Source organism: Acanthisitta chloris, unplaced genomic scaffold (genome assembly GCF_000695815.1).
Source record: "Acanthisitta chloris isolate BGI_N310 unplaced genomic scaffold, ASM69581v1 scaffold2344, whole genome shotgun sequence".
NCBI lineage: Eukaryota > Metazoa > Chordata > Aves > Passeriformes > Acanthisittidae > Acanthisitta > Acanthisitta chloris.
Window position 1 is genome coordinate 71,604 of NW_008670845.1, and position 16,135 is coordinate 87,738.

The window sequence follows — 16,135 nt, forward strand, 5'->3', positions numbered from 1 at the left end:
CCTTTCCTTTCCTTTCCTTTCCTTTCCTTTCCTTTCCTTTCCTTTCCTTTCCTTTCCTTTCCTTTCCTTTCCTTTCCTTTCCTTTCCTTTCCTTTCCTTTCCTTTCCTTTCCTTTCCTTTCCTTTCCTTTCCTTTCCTTTCCTTTCCTTTCCTTTCCTTTCCTTTCCTTTCCTTTCCTTTCCTTTCCTTTCCTTTCCTTTCCTTTCCTTTCCTTTCCTTTCCTTTCCTTTCCTTTCCTTTCCTTTCCTTTCCTTTCCTTTCCTTTCCTTTCCTTTCCTTTCCTTTCCTTTCCTTTCCTTTCCTTTCCTTTCCTTTCCTTTCCTTTCCTTTCCTTTCCTTTCCTTTCCTTTCCTTTCCTTTCCTTTCCTTTCCTTTCCTTTCCTTTCCTTTCCTTTCCTTTCCTTTCCTTTCCTTTCCTTTCCTTTCCTTTCCTTTCCTTTCCTTTCCTTTCCTTTCCTTTCCTTTCCTTTCCTTTCCTTTCCTTTCCTTTCCTTTCCTTTCCTTTCCTTGTTCCTATTGAAGAACTAGTCTTGCCAAGGAATGGAGAACGTTCTGCTACCAAGGAACATGAGAAAGAGCACATCCTTTAAATATCAGTTGCCAAATTTAACATTGAAGTAGATTTTTCTGCAAAACGTTGTATGTAGTTGCCTGGTGTCACTTACTGCATTGTAGAAGACCATAGACAAAGTGTTTCACAGAGCACAGTTTTTCATTCTAGAGCAATCTAGCTCAAGGAACTCAGACATAGTCACAGTCTGCACAGCACATCAGTGGAACAAAGTCCTCAGTGAGCGTATTGTGGCAATACAAATAATTTCAAAAGCAATATTTGGAGCATCTCTGTAAAGAATACAGAGCTAAAGAAAAACATGCTGTGGAAAAAGGGGCTCAAAAGATAAATAAGACAAGATTCTTGTTGCTTTTTAAATTCAGGCATCAGGATATTTAGATCCCAGTCAGATGCTACCAAAAAAGGATCTGAACTTGCTACTAGAATTTTGAAGGGTAGTTTAAGGTGACTTGTTCTTTTCCACAGGTCACAGCACCAGATGCTGCGTTCAAAATGTGCCTTTTGTGTATACAGAGACCATTCTTACAGGTCTTCCACAAGCAACTTCATGGCACATCAGCTGAACAAACCAGCTGAAGAAACATTCATGGTCTGCAAGACAGTCATAATATACAATAGCAAGTAGAAAGAAGTCTTGTAATTCCTTTGAAATAAAAGAATGAACAGACAATAAAAGAAACTGTTTTGACCTCTCTAAATGCCATGTGATTTTAAAACAGAAATCCAAAGTCAATACACAAAATGCCTCTGAAATTGTCTAGAACAAATTATGCCTCTGGAGAGAAGAGGTGGACTTTTTAACCCTTTTCATTTTCTATGCAAGAGGAAAGGCTCTGAATCTTCCACACCTTTCTCCCTAATACAGTTCTTAACTGTCTTGTTGAGCTGAAGATGCTAGTGCAATAGAAACCATGAAGAGCTCAGTCAGGACTGGTGAACTTCCATAGCACTAGTACTTTACTTGGCACAGTGTGTAGTTCAGGCCAGTCTGTTGCTAACCTTGCTATGCTGCATCAGTGCTTTTGAGGAAAGATGTTTAGACCTTGACTCCTGTTGGTGGCTCATCACTGCAAATCTATTTTGGAGAGAATGAACTGTTTTCTCATAGGAGCGGTATATAAATTGGTCACCAGTGTTGTTGTGTCCCAGTCCATTTAGCTGAAAATAATACCACCATGCTGGTGGAAGACAGGTCAAATGGGTGAATTTGTCTGTGTATGGTGAACCTTTAATCACACACAACTGGGGTTGCTCCCTAGACTGCAAGATGTTCCTGCAGCTGCTTCTCCTTCTGCCTTTCCTGCTTGAGACTGCTTTGTTTCTCTTCAACAGGCTTTAACACTCACAGCCATGGTCCATTCTAGCATACTTGACAGCTCAAATATCAAAGGATTAGCCAATATGTCTTACGCTGTCACTTCTAATTTTGAGTATGCCTTGAATCTCTTTCCTTGGCAATGGAATTGTCCAGTGATAAGCTTCAGTTTGCCATAGGTGAGCCACCTTGTCATTGTGTACATGAATCACATGTATCATCATGCACAGCCTGTAACTTGGTAGCCACAAAGATGTCCACGGAGTCAGTACAGTTGTTTCGTAACAGCCAACTCACAGCATTACTGTTGTTAGCTATGGCGTGGTGTTCAAAATACTTCTGAGTTGAATTTATTTGTTAATCAATGGAATATTTTGCTTTACAGTAGAACAGGGGCTGTCCACTCCTTGAGAAGCATATTAATACACAACCCAGGTTACTGTTTGTGTTAGCATTTCTATTTTTTATTTCTATTAGTGATTAATGTAAAGCAAGTTGCAGAAGCAACAAAATCATTCCACAAGTAAACATCTTGATTATGATCAGCCATTAGCACAGAATTGTAAGATATAAGAGGTACTGCATAGTCTACTTGGCTACTCTAGACCTGTTACAGAGTCTAGTGAGATTAAGCAAACTGCATTTGAAATGCTTCCTGGGATCAAAGATAATGGATTTCCCTGTCCAGCACAGCTGTGTAATGCAGCACAAACACAAAAGGAAATATTTATCCACATGTCCTTGTTTGACAAAGCTTGTCCCAAGAAAGAGGTCAGCTAAGACTCTGCTGCCCTTTCCTCTGCCAGGCATTTCATTGTGGAGCTGTCCCTAAACCAACAGACTCTTGTACATTTGAAAGTTTCCAAAAGGATATGAAGTCCAGGTCAGCTCACAGACCAAAGCCTGCCATCCAATCACAATTTCCCACATAGAACTCAAGATTTTGTTCATATCCACACTGTTGTTCTTTTGTCAGTAGGAAGGTGCATGTTGATTGTTTCGTGTTTGTCTTTTTTAGAGTGACTGCCAGTGATTGTTCAGTTAGCTGCCATTGTAGAACTTGGTGCTGTATCTATCAATGATGGTTTCTCTCTCAGTTATCCTGTAGGACTGTTTTCTTTCCCCAGTCCGAAGAAAATGAGGTGCCTGGTCAAGCTCCTTCAGACAGCTTAAGGAGCTTGACCCACCGGCAGCTTTCAGCAGTAGCCCTGTGCCATTCTGGTGTTGGACACTGTTGCTTGTAGTGCTGCCTTGATCGTTCAGAGACTGTGACAGGGATGTGCATTGCTCAGTGTTGGCAGAGTGAATTCCTCTAGTGGAAGTACCTTTGGAAGGATCCTGTGATGGCTTTGGTCACAAATGTCTCACCCTTATTCACCGCATTTGCTTAATAGTGCACACAGCATCCAGAGTCTGTTGCTGTACAGATTCTGGACCAGCACACCCAGCAGTCCCTTTATCAGTCACCACAGCATATGAGAAGTCCCTTATTCATCTCTCAAGTCCATGGAATCAGCCAACAGACTAGGTGAGGCTGTGTATGGCCTTACTCACTGGGTCCTAAGGAGGTAGCATGGTAACCAGCATGCACATGGGGCAGAACAGGTGGCCACTGGCGTTGGCACAACTAGTTTACTGGCTGTGCCATACAGGACCTTAGTTAGCAGCATCCTCCCAACAGAGAAGACTGTTCATGGCAGCCTGTGACTAACACTGCTCATGTCACCATGCCTGTCATTTTACCTCCTTCACTCACTGACAGGCTGCTCAGCATGTCCATTATATTGGCACATGCTTCCAGGAAAAATAAAATTTTTCTTTTGCATAAAATAGAATAAATTAATCTCTTGGTTTGTTTTGACACAGCCATCCTCCCACAAGCCTTCCTCTCCTCTGACTTGTACCTTACTGAGATTCTTAAGAATGTTAAGAATGAGATTCTTAAGAATGTTTCCTGCACCTCCTGCAGGAGGGACCAGATGGGATCCATCCCAGAGTGATAAAGGAGCTGGAGGAAGAGTTCACCAAGGCTCTCTCCATCATTTACCGACAGTCCTGGCTCACTGTGGAAGTCCCAGATGACTGGAATTTATCAAATGTCACGTCAATCCACAAAAAGGCTCAGGGGTGACCTTATCCCCCTCTACAACTACCTGAAAGGAGGTTGTAAGTCAGGTGGGGGTTGGTCTCTTCCCCCAGGCAACCAGCAGTAGGACAAGGGGGCACAGACAAAGCTCTGCCAGAGGAGGTTTAGGTTGGATATTAGGAAGAGATTTTTTATGGAGGGAGTAGTCAGGCATTGGAATGGGCTGCCCAGGGAGGTGGTGGATTCACCATCCCTGGAGGTTTTCAGGATGAGACTGGATGTGGCACTTAGTGCCATGGTCTAACAACAACGGTAGGGCTGGACTCAATGATCTTTGAGGTCTCTTCCAACCTGGTTGATTCTATGATTCTATGAAAAGACTGCTGCAGAAAAGTAGAAATGTCACTGCACAAAGGCCATGCCATCATATTGGCTTTACAGGTAAGAACTGGGAGTCCTGGCAGACACCAAGTTGACTGTGAGTCAGCAATGTGTCCTTGTGACAAAGAAAGTCAACAGTACAATGGACTGCCATAAAAAAACATTGCTGACAGGTAAAGGGAGGTTATTCTGCCCCTCTGCTCATACTGGTGGGATGACAGCTGGAATGCTGTGCCGAGCTCTGGGCTTTCCAGTGCAAAAGAGATGTGGATGTACTAAATCAGGACCAAGGAAGAGCCACAAGTATGATGAAGTGTTTAAAGTACCTGTCAGGCTCAGAGAGATGGGACTTGTTACCCTGGAAAGGAAAAAATGCAGGGGGGAATCTTATTAATGTGCATAACCTACTTGAGGGGAGGGTAAAAAGAAGATGGAGCCAGACTTTCTCCTGTGAACAGGCAAGAGGGAAGGGGCACAATCTGAAATAGAATAAATTACTTTTAAACTTAAGAAAATACATTTTTGTATGGGGAAGGAGGTAAATCCAGGTTGCCCAAAGAAGGTGTGGAGTCTCCATCCTTGGGAATATTCAAAACCCAGCAGGACATGGTCCCAAGCAACCTGCTGCATCTGACCCTGACTGAAGAGGAGAGCTTGGAATAGAGAATTGTCATAGGTCACTTCAGATCTCAGCTGTTCTGTGGTTTTGTGTTTTATCTAGAGGAAGATCTCAAGGGAGATGGAGACAGCAGGGTTATTGCTCATTAATGTGCAAAGAAAATACTGTGGTGTAGATGAGGCACTTGGAATGGGAGTGTATGGCATGTTGCACAGGTGAGTGCTGTTTCCATGTCGTATGGAGAGCAACATTGCCTCATAGTGGCAGACCCTTGGGCCTCTCATTGTGCTGTTGGAAGCTGTGTTATTTACATGAAGAGGTGCAGAAGGTTTCAGATTTTGTCTTGCCTGCCATGTGTTACTTTCCATCAGGTGCTGCACAGCAGTCTGTCAGAGAAACAGGGTCTCAATTCTTCAGAAAACAAAAATTCCAGGAGCCTTTGGAAGGCTATGACAAAATACCAGTGGCAATACAGAGGTTTTCCAAGGTTTATTTATTTTTGCCTTTTTTCAAAGAAAAACTTTAGGAGCATTCTAATATTGTTTTTTGAGATTTGTTTATTCTCAAAGCAAATATGCTCAGCTGCCTATGGCATGAGAACCAGATCCATGTATGGGAAATGAAACCTGAAGGTCAAAAGTGCAAAAATGCTCTCAGACAGAGCATGGGGGCCCTCTGTGTTCCTGGAGCACCTTCACCTTTCCACTGCATGCTTGTTCAGTGGGTGAGAGCACACAGGGGCTGAAGCATAGGCCTTCTGTCTCTGTGGCACAGGAAGGGCTGATTCTCCCAAATCTCTCCAAGGTTTTTGGAGAGCTCAGAGACCACAGCAGGCATTCACAATCCCACTAGCCAGGTCTGTCACCCCCTTTATGTGGAATGCTTTTCCACTGCCCTTTAAATATTGTGCCTCCTATCTGGCCCGTGGTGGCCAGGGCCACATCCTAGCCATTGGTACTTTGGTACAGGTTTGGTCCAGTATTGCTGAATTTACACTTTTTGCTGCCTCCTGTTTTACCTTTGGGGAGAGGGGAAGCTTTGTACTTGCTTGTAAGCCTCATGGCCTCTTTGCTTTTTACCCATTCTTTTCATTTTGACCTTTGTTGTCATCCAGGAAACAACATTGGTCACTGAGGCATACCTTTGTACTTTCAGCACTTTCCAGTTTAATAATCATAGGAAGGAAAGTTCGCAAATGTAAACCTTTTCAAGTCTTCTTATTGTTTAAGTGGCTTTTGAATTTAACAGACTGGATCAACTGCTTCTGGCTACAAGAGATGCAAAAAGTGAATAAACTGCTTATGATTAGCCCAGAGATGTTGAAATTTGGCATCTCTTGGAACTGTTCATACCATTGCTTTAATTTCTGAAGAACAAAATTTAAAGTGTATTTGGTAAAATAACTGGTTTTACCACTGGAAAACAACTGAGTCTATATTACAAATATCTTGATTATACTCAAATACTGTGGATGTCAGCATGTAGTACCAGCTGCTTTCCTCTACAGATGTGTTTTAATCACTCCACACTATGTGTTAATGCGGAAACAGAATCATAGAATATCCTGAGTAGGAAAGGATCTACAAGGATCATCAAAGTCCAACTCCTGGTCCTGCACAGGACAGCCCCAACGATCACACCATGTGCCTGAGAGCATTGTCCAAACACCTCTTGAACCTTGGCAGACTTGGTGCTGTGACCACTTCACTGATGAGCCTGTTCTAGTGCCCAAACACCCTCTGGGTGAAAAACCTTTTCCTAATATCTAACCTAAACCTCCCCTGCAACAACTTCCTGACATTCCCTCAGGCCCTGTCATTAGTCACCAGAGAGAAGAGATCAGTGCCTGCCCCTCTGCTTCCCCTTGTGAGGAAGTTGTAGACTGAGGTCTTCCCTCAGTTGCCTCTTCTCCTGACTGAGCAAGCCAAGTGACCTCAGCCACTTCTTGCATGGCTCCCACTCTGGGCCCTTCACTATCTTCATTGCCCTCCTTTGGACACTCTCTAATAGCTTTATATCTTTCTCATATGTGGTGCCCAAAATTGCACATAGTATTCAAGGTGAGGTCACACCAGTGCAGAGTAGAGTGGGACAGTCACCTCCCTTGTCCTTGGGCAATGCTGTGCCCAATGCAGCCCAAGACACAGCTGACCCCTTTGGCTGCCACACTGTTGTCTCATATTCAACTTGCCATCGACAAGGATCCCCAGTTACCTTTCCATGGGGCTTCTCTCCAGCATCTCGGTTCCCAGTCTGTACATACATCCAGGGCTGCCCTGTCCCTTAATACTGGAATAGCCTATATTAATGAGAGTACCTCCTCTCAAGAATCTCAATGAGAAAATACTTTGCCTAATAGTTATTCTTTTGCATGTGTGTAAGTTATATGATTTTTCAGATGATTTCATCATCTCAAATGGCAAAGTTGACGGAATAGTTGTTCCTTGAAATATTTATCAGACTCATTGTCAGTGCATTTTAATACCCATTGGAATGGTATTGAAAAATACGTAAGAACAAATTAGTATTCCATTGGGCTATGTCTTGATAATCTGTACTACAGAGAGGGATCAAACTCTAGATGTGTGTATTCATCCATTTCATAAATGCCTAGGAAACTTCGCATCTACATGCTTTATTCTAAAAAAAAGGAAGATTTGTACTAAACCTCATTTTGCTCAAAACAGTGCCAACGTAATAATATTTTTAAGGCTCTGTGGTCCAGAAAATTAACATAATTTCATGGCAAGCATTTGTGACTTTCTTTTATTATGTTAACAAAAAAAAAATCAATTGTATGCATCAAAATCAATAATGTAGGATTAGAATGAATACAGGTCATAGTATTGAGCTGATATATCCATATTTGGAGATGGCAATGGACATATATAAACAAAAGACAGAGAATATTAAGATTCTCATGTATTTCTTAAGAATAAGAGATGTAGCCTTGAACTATCATAGGAAAAATGAAACCCAGCTGCATTCATGTAATAATAATGTACTCGATTTTTGAACACCTGAGGGCTTTCCAGGGGCTGAGTGGAGTTTACTTGCTAAGCAAGATCAGCAGAAAGAGGAAATATTTTGAAAGCTGTGGCGTTTTTTGTTTCACAAACTCCCATGGAGAAATCAGATTCTTTAACACCACTTGAAGGATTTTTCACAATCAAAATGTTCTCAAATTTGAAGTGTATTCCAACATTTTAAACAAGCTTTTTGCCAGGCACTTCTGAGTCCTGGATCATCTGGATCATCTAAATATCCATGTTTCAGGCTTTGAATCTACACTCTATGAGAAGGCATAACTGCATCTAGACAAAGTTAGATAGCCTTCCACTTTCTGAAGTGGAAGAGAGACTCTCTATGACTTTGGAGAACCTCTGAAAGTAATTCATGGTGAGAGGACAACTATGGTGATAGTGGACATGTACACCATTTCGTGACAGAAAAGTAAAAAAAAAAAATTTACATAGGCACCAATTAATAATTTGCATAGCAAAACCTTATTCACAAGCATCTCCTCCAAACTGGAGATCTCAAACCCCATGTTTCAGGAACAACATGGGTTTGTCAGCAGGATGCTACTGGGGAATGGGATGAGCACAGCCCATGGCTTTCTATGGAATGCACTCCCTAAGACTTGGAGTCATGCCTGCAACGTTTTCCTCAAGTGAAAATCACTTGACCCCTTCTTGTCTTGTGAGTGCCTCTATTCTCTCTGGGCTCAGTCTTTGCTTAGCTCAAGCAATGCTGAAACCAGTATGAGAAGGGAAAGGAGTAAACATGCTTGCTGCTGTTTCCTCACCTGCCGGTATGTGTTTGCTATGGAAGCTTCCCAAATGGACATGTCTTACAGTAGCCTTTCCACTCAGAAAAAATATTGAAGAGATATGATTATACTACAATACTACAATAAAGGGGAAGGCAAGCATTATTTCCAGCTCTTTTTTTTTTGGTTAGGGTGAACAATATCTACCAAAGAAGAGGATCATGTTGCTTGGATTGTGTTTGATCAAGAAAAGGAATGGGTGGTCAGCCCTAAACTCTTCAGACTCAGAGGAATCTTCTATTTCCCCCGACACGTCTGCTGAGCCAGCCACCTCAGTGCCCTCTTCAGTGACTTCCATGTACACCTTATGGATGGCCTGAGATATCTTCAGGGTCTCTGCTGAAGAGATGCCAGAGAGATTGGCCGAAGGGCTGAACAGGTCAGTCATACCCAAGGCTGTTAAGACAGATGTGAGGTTATATTTTTCCTCAATCTTCATGCGTGGGAGGTACACTTTCACTCTCTTCTTTTTCATCATGTCATAACTGGTCCACTCTGTAAGTTTTTCAAAGCTGATTTTGTTCTCAAGCTGCAAAGAGAGGCAGGGAGTGAAATGTCTGGGATGCAAATGCAGCTTCTTCCTGCCATTCATTTTGATTAAGGCTATCATAAAAAACCCAACCAGAATGGTTCCTGAAGTGCATCCTATTGACATCCTTCTTGTAGTTTATCATTTGCCTCTCTGGTGCTGCCTGTGTCACTGTCCTTTTATTTAGTTCTTTACCACCTTGACACATCCCCCTCTGTCCAGCTAATCCTGTGTCCCCATGAGGCACAACCCAACAGTTTCACAGCCTAGCAAATTAGTAGCTTGTGAAAGAGATTGCAAAAAGAAAAGGCCATCAAAATTTACCTACAGGTGATAGGGCCTAACAGTTGCAAACTCTTCTACATCTTCAATAACTCTATGATTTAAAAATATTACTGAAATAAGAGTAATAGTTCATATAATGCAAACTGCATTGCTTTTTCCCTTTCTTGAGTACAGATAGGCAATTTTATAACACCTTGATAACTTTAAGTGATTGACAATGGAATTCTGGGGGCAGGGTTTCTACATCTTTCAGAAATCTTACATTTGACTGAATAAATTAATTGTTCTAGTTCTGTTTATCCCTTGCATCTATGTATTTTATTGCCTTTTTGCTGTTAGCATCTGCATTCACTCGGGTGTTTGGCTTCATTTTCTTCAAAGACAAATACAAAAGTTTCATTTCATGTTGCACGGTCAGTAGATTATATTTGTATTCTTGCCTCACTGCATACTGGTCCCACTTTTACTAATTTTTTTCTTTAAAGGACAAAACCATATTTTTAATTAGTTTTCATGCATCTGGAAAAATCTGACTCAACCTGATCTAAAGCAGTTTTAATGTTTTCTTTTACTTTCTTTGCTGTTCTCATGTTCTGTCCTTTTAAGTTCATGGATTCCTTCTGCTGTTGATATTCATCCAATTAAACTCAAGTTTCTTTTCTTTGTTTGATGAGTAATTTCCAAATATCTTACATGCATTTCCTATCCATCCTATATTTAAGACTCTCTGAAGTCTTGACTGAAAAAGTGGTTTTGATTAGTCTGTTAATTTTGATCGGTTTCACTATTTAAAAATCAAGAATATTTTAAGATCATACTTTAACTCCATTTTTCATTCCATGATGACATTATCAGAGCAATTTTTGAAAACAGTCCATTTATGATTTTTAATTATTTTGTTTACAAAATCATTTGTGATTCCTGCAAATAATGCCTGATGCTCATTAGTTTTACCAATGTTTCCTCAACTGTATATGTGTGTGTGTGTGTGTGTGTGTGTGTGTGTGTGTGTGTGTGTGTGTGTGTATATGTATGAAATTACCTCTCATTGAATAAAGGATAATATCTGCCAAAATATACATCCTCTTCTGCAGGGCTACAGCAGCAGTGCACTGCTTTAGTTTCATTTTGTTAAATTCAGGGCTTTCCTAAGAGGTCAGTCTCTGCCTGAGCACCTGGAGCACCTGGGCAGATTTGGAGCTCCCCTGCCTGCCCTGCCCAGCCATGATATGAGCAACTGGGATGTAACGGGACAGCCAAAGGTCTGAAACTCTTCTGCTTCCCCTGCCAGGGCCATACCTGCTCCAGGCCAGAGATGTCATCAGGCAACAGCACCAACAGGCTCAGCTCTCCACTGGCATATGGAAGCTCCAGGATCTTAATTTTCTCTGCAGCCACTCTTGCCACTTTGAATGTACTGTTCTGACACATCATTTGCACAGGTTTGCTTTCTTGCTGCAAAAAAACAGAAAAGTCAGATGATATGATGGGGAAGCAATATTTTTTGTCTAGTCAGGCAAATGTAGGAGGCCTTAGAAAGGGATGGGACTTGATCTTCAAATGTGTTGCCTTTGATGAAGAGCTGTCTCCATTTTCCTCTCATCTGCTGCTGTGCTGTGGTCAGACACAGCTCTTGCTAATCTGGCAGTGAGGGGCCCAGCTAAATAACCCAGTCAATGTCCACAAAGTGTTGTATTTATAACACCCAGCCCACTGGCTGTGCAAGGCAGCAGCCTGGCTTTCTGGGCAGAAGCTGTGTCTGTGCCCCCCACCTTTGTCACACTGAAGGGCACTTCCTGAGTGTCTTCTTCCTTAAATGCTGCCTTCCATATCCCTTTGAAGTAAATGGCATTCACAAGGACCAGCACAGTATGGAGATTAACAGAGCTTGGTTCAAGGAGATCTTGGATACGTCCTTTAAGAAAGAGATAGGGAAGAGAGTGGTAAGTTTCAGAGCAGTAGTCTTTTTTAGAGCATTTTAGAGGTCAATCAATATGCTGTTGCTCAATTTGACTTTTTCTTCTTCAAAGGTCTGCACACAGAATTCAGCTTCATGAGGATGATTCAATACACAGAAATACTGGCACCTGGCCAGTGGTGGTACACACCTTGAGACGTATTTTTAACCAGTGCTTGGAAAAAAGATTCATATAGACAAGGAAAAGGAGAGGGAAGAAGCCATATAGATTTTCTCACTGTGCTTCCTTCTCACAATTCCCCCTTGGTTTTACCTCCCACCTCAGCATGATAAATGCAGACAAGCTCCCAAACCATTCCTTTCCCACCATCAGTCTAGTGTATGCATTGCTTGCTCCCCTGAAAGCCCACTTCTTACCCATCCAGCACATCCTTGTAAAATCGTGCCAGTATTCTAGAGAAGCTGGGACTAACCTTGCCTGAGTTATGCTCTCCAGACACAAAAATTGTGCATATAAAGTGTACATATCCTGGTACCTCTGCCTTTGCCAGATACATTTAAAACATATCATTGCCACATGGGTGCAATAGTCATCCCTTTCCACAGGAAATATCCACTAGTGGGGATGAGAGGAGGAAATTTCTCCTCTGTTTAGTCTTTTCAAAAGTTATTCAAGTACAGTTTCCAGAGGGAAGCATATTTCATAATCTTGTTTGACTTTACCGCTTGTCTGATTTTTCACCCAGGAATTAATGCGCTGTCTGGCTTGATCTGATGCTGTTTTGAAGTTGACAGTTTCCAGACCTGCTCTGTACAGTTTCCTCACACATTTTATGTAGATCTGTAAAGACATCAATGGTAGCCACAAAAATAGTCTTTATTTAAAAACAGTATGAAAGTGAAATAAAATATGGCTAATAGGATTTTTTTATAGTGATATCATGGTTAGGCTGTTCTCATTGCTTACTTCCTGGAAGAATCTTCTAAAACTGGGCCAGAAAAATTATTCTGGTCCAGGGCATTTTAAGATCTGACACTTTTATTACTTCACCAGCTAATAGTACGTTATAAATGTTTAAATATTTTCTTGAAGAAAGCCAGATCCAAACCCACTGTTTTCAGATTCATTTCAGACTGTTTTATTATTTGTATGTCCATACCCTGTTTCATGTTTTTTAGAGCATTTTTCCTTATTTTTAAAGCTAAGTTTCCTTGATTTAGAGTATTTATATATTTTGTTTTGAAAATGTCAAAGAAATACTTTGACACTTTCAAAAGTTGTTTTTTAGGTGAGATTTCCAAGTGAAGAAATATGCCAAAGTCAAAATATTTCCTGAAAAGAAACACTCCAAACAACCCATTAAAACAAAATGCTTTGAGGGAGTGAGTAGGGAATTGCATTACTAAATAATTTTATTTATTACTCCATTAATTTTTGAATATTTTGATTTGCCTTCCATTCAGATTATTGTCAGGGCAGTGGCAAAGGGAAAAGCCATGTAAATCTACACCAGTGGGGACCACTGGATTAACAGATCTCCCAGTCTAGCCTGTTCTCCTGGATTACAGGTTTACACAGGGTTTAGCAAGACATCACTTACTCACCGGTAGGATTGGACTTGTCTTTTCAGCATAGAGTCTGTTGGCAATGTGGAGTGAATAATTGGCTTTCGGTGCAGTGATGTCAGAGAGAATTTCTTTAAACAGCATGTGGATATTCACAGATTTGCCACACTGGGTTGTTGATAAGAAGATTAAAATGTATAGATGTTAGGTTATTTTACTAGAAAGATAATCCTTTATAAGGCACAAATAACATTGGAAAACACACAGTGCTTGAACATTTGTAAATGGACATGTAATACAGTCCAAGAACTCTATGGGAGGGGATGTTCAACATAAGCTAACTAATGATATACAATTAATTCATAGCATATGATGACACTCACTCTAGGTCAACAAGTGGAAAACATCAGTGGTGAATCTGAAAACATATAGCTCAGGAATGAGGTGACAAAAAGAAAAATTCAGGTGTCAATGATTGCAATTGGTGAGATGTCATAGAGCTTCTAGTTCTCAGCTGCTGCTTGGATTTTCATGGCAGCTTTCTGCAGCAGCTGCAGATGGGAGAGCAGTGCTAGATGGCAAGGGAGTCAGTAAGTGCCTCTTAATATAGTGAAAAAATGGATCAACTGTCTTATGGCCCAAGAATAGTGTTCCAGGTGCCACAGGCTAAAAGCATGCAAGAAGTCTGCACAATGATAAACAGTAGCTGAGACTTAATTTTATGAGAATAAATTATATAATTGTGTTGAACTGCTCCTCTAGCTGACACTACATTCATGATTAAAAAAATAAAAAAGGAAAAAAAAGTCTTGCTTCTTCCAAGTCCCACCTTGTGCTTTGGATCCCGAGTGGATGAGGACAGGACAAGCTCCATGGCTTGTGTTAACTTTACAGAGGCAGCAGATTAACATGGATGAAAGCATACAGATGGTGTCAAGGTACTGGGACCCCTCATGGTGCTCTTGGGGTGGCAGTAGGAATTGGAGGCTGGAAAAGTCCCTGTACCTTTGGGAAGGCTGTGATTACTTTCCATCCTTTGATGTTTATGGGCTCTTTTTTTTCTGAAGCATCTTCCTGCCACACTTTGGAGTCGCAGGTGCAAGTCTGCCTGCTGTGCCCTGTCTCCAAGTGCTGAGCTCCTTTCAAGTGCTGTCTCCCAGCAGCACTTGAAGGTGTGCAGACACTCATCTACAGAAGGTACCCTGGTACCCAGAACTACCTGTTCTGTCACTTGTTCTGGTGCAATATGTGCAGCCTATCTTCTTTTTCAGGTGCTTTTGTGGGTTTTTTAGTATGTGGGGGTTTTGTTCATTTGTTTGTTTGTCTGGGGTGGGATTTGTTGTTGTTGTTCTTTGGGGGTTTTGGGGGTTTGTTGTTTTGTGCATGGGGGGGTTGACATATCTCTAAAATTAAGAGCATTAGCAAAGGTTTGGGAATGTGTTGAACTTACTAGAAACATAATCAGATTAGTCTATTCTCAGGAAAAAAATACAGAAGAGAAATGAATGTACCTTAGATTTCTGTATCTTGGTCTGGATACTACCTCCAAGTCCTGCAATTTTGTCAAAGTGAAGAACCTGCAATTGAAAGTAGCAATAAGAGAAACTAGGTACAGGAAGCCCACTGAGAGTCACTGATGTTTGTGTTAACTCTGTAGGTTTGGACTAACAAGATCTGATTAGCACATTGATGAACTGAGGGGTTTCATATGAGCTTTAAACCAGATTTTTTTACTGAAGATTCGTGACTATGACCCTCAGCTTAGATCCCTTCTTTTCCAGTTAATGGCATTCAGTCTATAAAACAGACACAACTTTACTGCATTGTATTTATAACTGTGACCCTTGTTTTCTGAATGTTTCATCTTTAGTATATTTCAAGTTGCCCCTTCCACCTGGAAGGAATTAGGCCTGTGAGGTAACATAAGCTGAAGCAAGAGACCAACCTTAACCATTCTCTGAGGCTGCTCAAAACCAAAAGCTGTTCTTGCCCTTTATGGGGAAACGCAATTGTAAGTGAAAACAGCTCCAGATCTAAACCACATGGGTTAGAATGCCATTCCTTTTCTAGGCAGGTTTGAATCCAGTGCCAAATGTGACTATGTGACTTGCTCTCCTCAACTGGAGTCCCAAAGAGGTAAATTGATAATGTGCTGCTGTGTTGAAGGGGATTAAGGAGAGTTTGTACCCATTTATGTAACTTACCTTCTCCATCTGAGATTGAGTGTTGCCTCTTGCTCCCAGATACACCATGGCCAAGGCTGCAATCATGCTCAGGGGGCAATAAAAGATGTTGTCGTTGGCATGTTGGACTTTCAGCTCTTTGAATACATCAAAACAAAATTCTGCATTTGCTTCACTGATGGAGCCCATGGTGAAATCAACGTTCTCTAAAGCAAACAGAAATATGACTATATAGTGGTGATATGTAGTGCTTGTTTTAAAAAGTACTGCCAACAGTTCAGAAAATGTTAGTTCATTGCTGGTTTTGTGATACTGAACCAATGAATGATGTGAAGCCTACAAATGCTGTGATTGTTAGAAATATTGTAACTCCTGACCCATTTATCTCTGAACAGGTTTCTTTTCTTTCAGCAAGATACTCTCTCACCAGCAAGATAGTATCTTGCACCTGCCTTTTAGGGAATAGATAGTTTCATCCATGCTTCAATATGGGAAGCATAATATTGAATGGATGGGTTTGCCTATAGCCATCGAGAGGACTCTGAATGATGTTTGAGACAATGCAAACTTCATATTTTGTTTCTTCTGTGGCTGCTCTGGATGATGCTTTAAATCAAATGTAGTCAACTCACTACACTCCTAGTGTGCTTCTTACTGTTGCTTAGTACAATCAGGCATAAATTTGGAGATTGCTTTCCTGTACTTTATAGGAATAATAGGAGTAAGTTGCTCTGTACACCCAGCCACTTGCTTAGATTCTGACATACGGATTTAGGGGTTCTATCCTGTAGTCACATCTCAAACATTTAAGCTCTGCTGATGCTATATTTTTGAGAAAAGCAAAAGC

General features: G+C 41.1%; 1 protein-coding gene across 1 annotated transcript; it reads right to left on the bottom strand.

The window, feature by feature from the left end:
* Window positions 1–8,934: 8,934 nt before the first annotated feature.
* LOC103801418 (ovalbumin-related protein X-like) lies at window positions 8,935–15,477 on the bottom strand. The gene is made up of 7 exons (XM_009073834.1): window positions 15,310–15,477; window positions 14,617–14,682; window positions 13,145–13,273; window positions 12,263–12,380; window positions 11,394–11,536; window positions 10,921–11,076; window positions 8,935–9,336 (listed from the first exon to the last, which is right to left on the bottom strand). The coding sequence occupies exons 1-7, from the start codon at window positions 15,475–15,477 to the stop codon at window positions 8,935–8,937; spliced, it is 1,182 nt and encodes a 393-aa protein (XP_009072082.1).
* Window positions 15,478–16,135: the final 658 nt, after the last annotated feature.